Source organism: Lucilia sericata, unplaced genomic scaffold (genome assembly GCF_015586225.1).
Source record: "Lucilia sericata isolate MDLA Ls3-8-SP2 unplaced genomic scaffold, ASM1558622v1 Contig000129F_arrow, whole genome shotgun sequence".
Classification (NCBI taxonomy): domain Eukaryota; kingdom Metazoa; phylum Arthropoda; class Insecta; order Diptera; family Calliphoridae; genus Lucilia; species Lucilia sericata.
Window position 1 is genome coordinate 258764 of NW_023994161.1, and position 9943 is coordinate 268706.

General features: G+C 30.9%; 3 protein-coding genes across 3 annotated transcripts; 1 reads left to right on the forward strand and 2 right to left on the reverse strand.

Moving 5' to 3' along the window:
- Positions 1–426: 426 nt before the first annotated feature.
- Positions 427–862, reverse strand: LOC119600929. Its single transcript, XM_037951520.1, has 2 exons — positions 824–862; positions 427–755 (listed from the first exon to the last, which is right to left on the reverse strand). Exons 1-2 carry the CDS (start codon positions 834–836, stop codon positions 427–429), a joined length of 342 nt encoding a protein of 113 aa, XP_037807448.1. The 5' UTR covers positions 837–862.
- A 3318-nt stretch (positions 863–4180) lies between these two features.
- On the reverse strand, positions 4181–4666 carry LOC119600943. Its single transcript, XM_037951546.1, has one exon. The coding sequence runs from the start codon at positions 4568–4570 to the stop codon at positions 4259–4261; it is 312 nt and encodes a 103-aa protein (XP_037807474.1). The 5' UTR covers positions 4571–4666; the 3' UTR covers positions 4181–4258.
- Positions 4667–7974: 3308 nt separating this feature from the next.
- On the forward strand, positions 7975–8497 carry LOC119600942. Its single transcript, XM_037951545.1, has one exon. The coding sequence runs from the start codon at positions 8029–8031 to the stop codon at positions 8356–8358; it is 330 nt and encodes a 109-aa protein (XP_037807473.1). The 5' UTR covers positions 7975–8028; the 3' UTR covers positions 8359–8497.
- Positions 8498–9943: the final 1446 nt, after the last annotated feature.

A 9943-nucleotide genomic window follows, 5' to 3' on the forward strand; every position in this document is an offset into this window, starting at 1 on the left:
CAGTTCTAGTTCAGTTCTAGTTCAGTTCTAGTTCAGTTCTAGTTCAGTTCTAGTTCAGTTCTAGTTCAGTTCTAGTTCAGTTCAGTTCTAGTTCAGTTCTAGTTCAGTTCTAGTTCAGTTCTAGTTCAGTTCTAGTTCAGTTCTAGTTCAGTTCTAGTTCAGTTCTAGTTCAGTTCTAGTTCAGTTCTAGTTCAATTCACTTCACTTTACATTACTTCAGTTCAGTTCTAGTTCAGTTCTAGTTCATTTTTAGTTTAGTTGTAGTTCAGCTTTTGTTCAGTTCTAGTTCATTTCTTGTTGAGTTCTATTTCATTTGAGTTCTGTAGACGTTCTGCTGAAATCCATCATTAAAATACTTCAATTTCTTTCATGTTTAAAGGAAATTTTTTTAAAAATTTATTAAAAACATTAAATCACAATAACAAACTATATTTTGTTATTTCCAACAATAATGGATGAACCAGCTATACATTCCTGTTCAAAATCAGGACAACTGGGAGGCATGACTGGCTCTTCCCATCTCCATACGGTATATGGCACACAGGATTTTATACTAGCCTGAAAGCCATATTGATTTGGACAACGTTCCGAAATAGCTTGATTGTTTATGGCATAACAATGCCAGTAACGTGATGAGTCGAAAAAGTTTGGAAATGTCAAACCAACTTCACCGAGAGTCTTACAGCCGGGTCTACCATTAAAGCTGGTGTTTTCAATGTCAGCATTAGCAAGTGCCAAAAAGATGACTATAATAACTGTATAATAGAAAAGAAATTTGAAATAATTATGAGTGTTTTGAAATTTTAAATTTCCTTAAACTTACTTAAGTTTTTCATGATGTCTGACGAAAGTATTGAATCTGATCAAGTTGTAGAAATTGTATGATGATTTTAATCATTTGTTTGATTGATTTATATACAATTTCAATCTTGTTGAGCTTCTTCAGCTATTAATATCTGTTGTTGATAAATGATAATCGATTTTTTTCTATTCACTATCTTTTAAAAGTTAATCATGAACTTGAAAAATGTTAAAGAACTTTTATAAGTTTTCTTCGTTTTTATCTTTCTTTTAAACTTCCCCCAAGTCATTGGAATGCTATCTCACTCAATATCTTTTATGTAAAAAATCGTAAATATGTACTTGCTTTTGGTTAAGGAATTTATATCTTCACAAACCTTAAATGACCAATTTGTTGATAAGGGAATTCAGTTCTTCTCCTCTACTGATGGCTGCACTTGAATTCTGTTGCAATTCGAAGTTAATCAATTTGTATTGATTGTCCATATTTTACTCTACTTTAGGTTTATAGGATTTCGTGTTGGTTGCTTTCTTGGTAAAATTAGATTGAATTATAAGTTCAGTATACAGTTTGCAACAACGAGCACATAACGTCTATCATTGATATTGCCGATCGGTACAGAGCAATAATTGAGCCGATTTATACTCAAATCGAACTATATGGATCTAGATACAAGAATTATTTTCTGCAGAGGTGATCTGAATCTTATATGAAATGTTAAGATTAAAAATATTATCTTAACCACTGCCCCACTATAGAGTACATTGAATTCTGTTTATCCGATTGAAATCATTTATTTTTGTTCTCCCATCTTAAGCATTTATAAAGTGGAATTTCCAATCAACAATAAAGACACACAAACAAAGTAAAAAATACAAAAAAACTAAAGAGAAATCAGCAAAATGCTAACAAATTGGTTGCAACATCAATTTGCTCTGTGTTTAACGAACGAATGAGTGTGTAATCAAAAGATACCGGAAGTAAATTATCAGTGTAGAATCTACTTGATGTTTGTTTCCTTAGTATTTCTTTCTTTGTCTTTATCAAGGTCAAAGGTGTAATTTAAAGGGGACTTTTCAGTATTTTTTATCAGACATCTTTACTTTCAATATTCTTGCTTAAGTAAATATTTATAAATACTGTATAAATATGGCTTACAACAAGCTTTTTTTACTTTGAAATATTTGTTCAACATCATCTAGATAATCTTAAAATCAATGCTAAGATAAAAGAAATCAAAAAAATTAAATTTAATTGGAACTTTGTAAAAAGATAAGAAAAGAATGAAGATTTAGTTTCCATGAAAGCAATTGGAAGTAAATAAAGAAATTAATATTAAATATTGTCAAGTAAACTATTAAAAGCCTTGTAAATTGTGCAATATGAACATTTTTCAAAACAACATCAGCACCTACTATGATATCTTTGGAACTAAATACACAATTTTTATACCCTCCACCACCATCAGTGGTGATAGAGGGTATATATAACTTTGTCATTCCGTGTGTAACACCAAGAAATATTCATCTGAGACCCAACAAAGTATATATATTCTGGGTCCTTATGAAATTCTGAGTCGATTTAGCTATGTCCGTCTGTCCGTCCGTCCGTCTGTCTGTCTGTCTGTGTAAAACACGCTCACGTTAAAACGAAGCAATATAATTTAACCAAATTCACCCAAAACATTCATTATTATCCGGTACAGTTTGGTATTGAAAATGAGCAAAATCGGTTCACATTGGGAAAAGTTATGAATCAAAATTTAAAACAACCTCGAAAAAAATAAGCATTTTTTACACATTCTGATGTAATTTTCTCGAAAACTATGCAAGATAATTTCATGAAAGTCATCATACATTCGTTTCTACACAAGATATTTATTTCTGCTGAAAATTGCCAGCATCGGTGCATAATTTTATATACCTCCCATACAAAAGTGCATATTCCCGGAAAATTAGTTTTTGTTATTGCTCATATGCACAGAAATATTACTGTGAAAGTTTTTTCCGATCGGTCCATAATTGGTCATAGCTCCCATACAAGGACCCTTCTCGAAAATCACTTAAACACACATAACTCATTACTAAATTAAAATATCCATATAAAGTTTGGTACAAGTATTGCTCTCACATATAGAAATATTACTATGGAATTTTTTTCCGATCGGTCCATAATTGGTCATAGCTCCCATACAAGGTCCCCTTCCGAAAATCACTTAAACGCACATAACTCATTACTAAATTAAGATATCCATATAAAATTTGGTACAAGTATTGTTCACATATACAAAAATATTATTATGGAAGTTTTTTTTCGGATCGGTCCATAATTGGTCATAGCTCCCATACAAGGTCCCCTGCCGAAAATCACTTAAACGCACATAACTCATTACAAAATATTGATATATAAACATTTAGCACAAATATTGCACAAATATTGGTCCTATACATGTTTCCCTTCAGAAAATCACATAAATACTCATAACTTATTACAAAATTAAATAAATCTTGGGATTTTTTCTATTTAAGACATGAGAAAACTTATTTCTACAAATATTTGATCAATTAGAAAAGTATTAATATAAAAGTAGCTGGTAGAGGGTATTTAAGATTCGGCTCAGCCGAATATAGCACTCTAACTTGTTAAAGCTACACATTCACTCCGATTTTGTTTCGACTCATTAAAAATCAGTCTAGATCAATTCTAGTTTAGTGCGAGATCGGATAGTTCAGTTCTAGTTCAGTTCTAGTTTAGTTCTAGTTCAGTTCTAGTTCAGTTCTAGTTCAGTTCTAGTTCAGTTCTAGTTCAGTTCTAGTTCAGTTCTAGTTCAGTTCTAGTTCAGTTCTAGTTCAGTTCTAGTTCAGTTCTAGTTCAGTTCTAGTTCAGTTCTAGTTCAGTTCTAGTTCAGTTCTAGTTCAGTTCTAGTTCAGTTCTAGTTCAGTTCTAGTTCAGTTCTAGTTCAGTTCTAGTTCAGTTCTAGTTCAGTTCTAGTTCAGTTCTAGTTCAGTTCTAGTTCAGTTCTAGTTAGTTCTAGTTCAGTTCTAGTTCAGTTCTAGTTCAGTTCTAGTTCAGTTCTAGTTCAGTTCTAGTTCAGTTCTAGTTCAGTTCTAGTTCAGTTCTAGTTCAGTTCTAGTTCAGTTCTAGTTCAGTTCTAGTTCAGTTCTAGTTCAGTTCTAGTTCAGTTCTAGTTCAGTTCTAGTTCAGTTCTAGTTCAGTTCTAGTTCAGTTCTAGTTCAGTTCTAGTTCAGTTCTAGGTTAGTTCTAGTTCAGTTCTAGGTTAGTTCTAGTTCAGTTCTAGTTTGATGTGATTAACATTTGTCAATCGCTTCAAACTTACTGTAACTGTAACTTACTTATATTAAAATTAAAAACATTTCATTTACAATAATAATTTTATTTATTTGCGGATTTATTGATGGAAATCTATTACATCACTTGAATTGTATACCACTCATTTTAAGCATCAGTGGGTGTTTCAGTTGCAGGAACACTTGGTGGTGGCACAGTTGGGGTCCAATACCACAATGAAAAGTGTACACATTGCTTTTCAGGATCTAAGAAACCATAAGCTACTGGACATGATTGCAATACAGCTGGTTGTCCTAGGGTCACGCATTCCCAAAAGACGGTTTTATTTTGAAAATGACGATAATATTTAACAGTTAATTCTTCCATTGTTTGGCAGCCAGGTTCACCATTGTTAACAGGATTAGCGTAAGTCAAGGTGAATAACAAAGCGACAACCAATACAGCAACGAAGGTCTTCATTGTGGGAATGTTGAATAATTTTTAAAATTGTCTTTTTTTTAATACTACTTAGATATAAATGCAATATTCTGATTGGTACTGAAATTCTTTATAAATTTGCAAGATATTTATAGAAAACCAGTTGTAGGTATTCATGATTCTTTAATATAATTTACATGTGGTAGATCGTTATAGATTTCACAGGTGTTCTGATAAGATTATTTTTACAATTATTTATAATAATAACTATGCTTACTTTTACTTTGATAAATCTTTAAAATTTAAAATTTGTAGACTTAACTTACTCACTCCCTGTAATCCATAGCTTTTATATTTTTATGTTTGAAAATCCAACTGAATTTGCCCCTTTTTTCCTGGAATTGAAATTCTAATCTTTAGTATTGCAGTTGTTTACATGGAAACTTTTCAATGTAAATATTTTTTCTTTACATTTTTCTAAATATTGTAAAAGTTTGCTATGTATGTATGTAGTATTTTTTTGTTAAATTTAATTTATTTTACAATTTTATTTGTTTATTTATTTAGTTGCTTTGAGTAGATGATTTTCTTTAACAAATAAACAAGTTGTTTTTATTTTTGGTTGAAATTTATTCGTATTAGCTTAAAAAATAATGAAGAGGGGGAGGAAAAATAATTTATTATAATTTTGTGATGATATTTTTAAAGTTTGCCAATTGTATCATAATGACCTTTTTAGTTAATTTAATATAGATGTTTTGTTTCGCAAATTTTAAACAAAAATTGTAGTATCTAACTGAAATTATCAGAGAAATTGTAGGCTCTACTATTTATTTGTATAGAATTATTATGTTTAAATAGTGTTTATTAAGTAAATATTTTTAAGTGAAACAAATTATAAATTGTTGATTACCATGGTCGACTATATGATACCCTAGCCAACCGTATGGTCTTAAGATAACCTATAAATTCAGTTTATTTAAAAAAAATAATTTAGAAGTTAATTTTTTCGGTCATAAAGTCAAGAGAGATTGATTATCTCTCTTGAAGATTTAAAGTTTAATTGGTCGTAGAGTCCTGCCGACAGACTTCGACCCTGTCAGTGTCTACAAGGAATGGTTGTGAATTATTATGCTTCGTTAACGACAAGATTAGCGACAAAGACCTGTTCGTTGTCGTCTTTTAAATCCTATTAAAGACGAGATGAGCGACTGTGTCTTTAATATATTCTTCTATAAACGATGTCAAAGACATGAAGTAAGACAACGCCTTCAAAATAGTCCTGTATCAAACAGAAATAATGAAAAGATGGGAGACAAGGTCTAGAATAGAGTGTAACTTACTCTGTTGACGACTATATGATCGATAAATTCTTAAGCATTGTCTTCTGGGCTTTTTTTATGAAGACACCATAGAAGACAATGTCTTTAAAATCTTCATCTATATAAGCTATTGAGAGAATAAACTCGTATATACTTCTCTCTATTAATTATATTACTGACAGTTTAAGATAATATGTCTTCAACGATGTCTTTTAAATAACTCTATTGACGACAGTATGATCGACTAATCTTAAATATTTTCTTCTAACAAATACACACGATGATGATATGAGCGACTTGGATGTTGTCTTATATTGGACTATACTGACGGCAAGATGAGCGACATTGTCTTGCAAGTTGTCCCCTATTTAATTCTATTTGATGAGAGTCAATGTTTCTATGCAGTGTGATTGCAAAAAAAATGTAAAATAACGGTAAAATAACTGCCATTTGAAAAAGGGCAAAATAGAAAAGTAAAAACTCATTTGAGTGCGAACAGTTGCATAAGTAAGAGTGTTTTAAAGTGTTTAAAAGTGAAATTAAAAGTGTTATCAAAATATATTTAATTTAATAATAAATACGGAAATGTACTCAAAGCTTTATATGGTGAGTATTTTTAAGACATATTACTACTTGGCAATAAAAAAACATATCTATAACTTTTTAAAATTCATATTTTTTAAACAGAATCCGCAAAAAAAGAGGGATATACCTACGAGGAATTTATAAAAGATTTAAGAGATATCTTTCGTAGAATCAAGAATACTTACAATAAGGAAAAAGCTAGACAATACAATAAAGAAAATTCAAATTCAAATAATTCTCAATAACCCTTTTTATAACAATTAATATGTTTTTAAAAATATATTCAAATGAAATAAATATTGTTTTTGAATTAAATGTGATATTTTAAAATATTTTTATTCAACTTAAAACATTTTTTTTTAAAAAATAAAGTGAACGACAAAGCTTAGGACATTGTCACTCATGTAATCGTTGACGCCAAAGTGAATGATACTATCATCAATATAGTCGTTAATTACAAAGCTGAGGACATTTTCGCCCATATAATCGTTGACGACAAAGTGGACGATATTGTCGCTTATTTAGTCGTTAACGACAAAGCCCATATAATCGTTGACGACAAAGTGGATGATCTTGTCGCCCATATAATCGTTCACGACAAAGTGGATGATATTGTGGCTTATATAGTCGTTGATGATAAAATAGTGGAATTAATCTATATTTTTGGGTGAAGGACAAACTGAGCGACATTGTCTCTCATCTAGTCGTCCACGATTTTCGCGACACTTGTTCGAAAATGTCGTTGACGATTTGTTCCGGCTGTCCTACATTTGTCTTCCAGGACTTTACATTGTCGTGTACCCATCGTTGAGGATGCCTTAAAGACAAGCCCAACTGGGGAAATACATCAGTTTGTTACTGAGCGAAACCTGTAGCTATTACCAGTAAAGTCATCAATAAAAGTCTTATCCACTTGGTGAAGAATTTTAGTGCCGCTTCAGTGTGATCACCTTCGCTTAGTGATACCCAGTGGAAATATATTCAAAGCTGACAAAATGCTGCTCAACTTTAAACGACATTCATAGAGATGCCATCAATACCGCAGTTGCTTCATACCGCATGAATATTAAATAATAGCTGCTGCGGAAAACCAGCAAAATCAAAAGTAGTGCTGGTTCACCTGAAATCGGAATGGATCAATAGGCTTAATGATACCGCATAGAACGTATCTAACCAACAATCAGCTAACCATACTTCACTTTGTCCAATTGATTTATAGACGCTTCCCATAGAACTAGTAAAATTTTTTGGCCTGGACAGTTGTTTTAACTTTTACAACAACAAACACAGGGTGAAAATCTGTTAAGTATGTCTTAATAGATATGGACCTAGATATGGAATAGATTCTTTATATTTAGGATGTTTAATATCATCACAAACCCCTACTACCCTAAGCAAAATAGTAGTGTCTGGTATAATAATCTTATTATCTTTTCTAAAACACTAGATAATATTGACTAGGAAACTTTTGAGTAAATATTTCCAATTTAATATCAAATTTAGCGGACAAAATCATATAAAAGCTCTATACAAATTAAACTAAAGTCAGTTATATTTAATATTCAAATAATATCACATAATATCAAAAACAATATGAAATTCATAATCCTGCTTATGGTAATCTCAGCAATTATTGCATGCTGTCACGTTCAGGCTCAGGGTAATCCTCTATATACTGGACAACCTGGTTGTTTAACAGAAGAAGAGTTGACTGTAGCTCTATATCCAAACTTTCGCAATAAACGTGCCTATTGGAGATGTTCGGTGTTGGGTCAAGCCGCTATTTTAGAATTATGCCCAATTGGTGAAGGTTTTTTGGCAGTCGAAAAAACTTGTGTGCCATGGATCAACTGGTATTGGACACCAACTGTAGCACCTCCAAGTTCACCACTACAAACAATGGAAGAACAACCTTCCAAATAATCCATTTTAATTAGAAATTAGTAAAATCTCTTAATTGCTTGGAAAACATTTTAGATATTGTTTTAAATTAGAGAGAATTGGTTTTGTATTACTATTATTAAATAAATGCACCTGTTATTTTGGAAAAAACTTAAATAAATCTCATAATTTTTCACTTTTACACAAAAAAGCTATTAAAAATTGAGCCAGATAAAATTTATGGCTTTAAAAAAAACATTCTTTAAAGGATGCTAACATAAAACAAAAATCGTCCTCAGCATCCACCCACATAATAATATTACAATGCATTTGTGTAAAAAGTTAAAAGTACCCGTATGTATGTATGTAAGTTTATACATGGACTGCAAAATATATGCCTGTGTGGTTCGAATAATAATGATATTTTTAAGTATGCCTTGCACATTTTGTCTCTGGCCAATATGGTATATTGCACAGTGGGGTAGAATCAATTTAGAAATTAATCTGGCATTCCTGACATGACTGATAGGGATGAAATTTAACCTAGGCGTAGGCTAAGGAGTTTTAGAGTTTATGTTTTGAAAACAGATCAAACAAATACTTTAGAAGTACCGTTGAGGGGGCTTAAAGTAGGGCACCCTAGACCTGTGAAGTTTTTAAACGAGTGCTATTCATGAAAATATGGTTGATTGGGATATTTATTTACAAATTAGTTTAAGTTAAATATGGGTCAAATCCATCCCTTGTTAAAGTTTTATTTTTAAACACTCAACAAATATACACATATGTAAAATGTAAAATCTGGCCCACTGTGGATCGTTATAGTTTGCAGGGTCGACCAAACTAAATAAATAAATAAGATTCATATTTAGGACTACAAGTTGAAAATCTATGCCAAATTCGAAAATACGAAAGTTTTTGTTCTATTTTAGTGTGAAAATCGTGTATTCGATTATTCGACAATTTCTCATCATTCGAATAAAATATTAATTTCTCCTTGATTACTCGAATAATTTTTATTCCAATGACAATCATATTATATACCACAGACATTTCATATGTAAATTAGTTTCAACTTCCCTGTGCTCTCAACGTAATGCTAAATCAACTTATACAAAACTTATAGCCAATCTTCCATCTTTTTCCACTTGCCTTCCTTCCGTGTTAACTCTCGTCTTCCTGAGATATACTATATATATTTATGTACGTGTATTTTCATGTGTCACCTATTTTTTTGGTTGTTTGTATTGTTGCTCTTCTTGGCCAACTATATTGGGGTTTTTTTCGTTTTCTACTATAGTAAACAACATATTTTGAATATAATTCAAGTCTGTGGTATAAATAAACTTGCAAACATTGTTGAGTAGATAGGTAACCAATTTAGTATATCAACCACCCAACTGAAGAAGCAACAACAATATCAGAATACTTTTGTAAAACCTAAGTATAAGCCTCAAATTATACCACAATCTATAGTATAAGTAATAAGTAATCCTAGTTGGAAATTAAGTATAAAAGAAGTAGTATATAATATGTTAGTTAGAACTGTACTGGACTTATTTTAATTTTGTTCATTGTAAACCGATCTTCAAATTTTTTTGATCAACGTATAATTTTTGTATACATT

Excerpts from the sequence above, each read along its gene's own strand:
- LOC119600943 (XM_037951546.1), bottom strand. The coding sequence starts at position 4,570 with ATGAAGACCTTCGTTGCTGTATTGGTTGTCGCTTTGTTATTCACCTTG.
- LOC119600942 (XM_037951545.1), top strand. The coding sequence starts at position 8,029 with ATGAAATTCATAATCCTGCTTATGGTAATCTCAGCAATTATTGCATGC.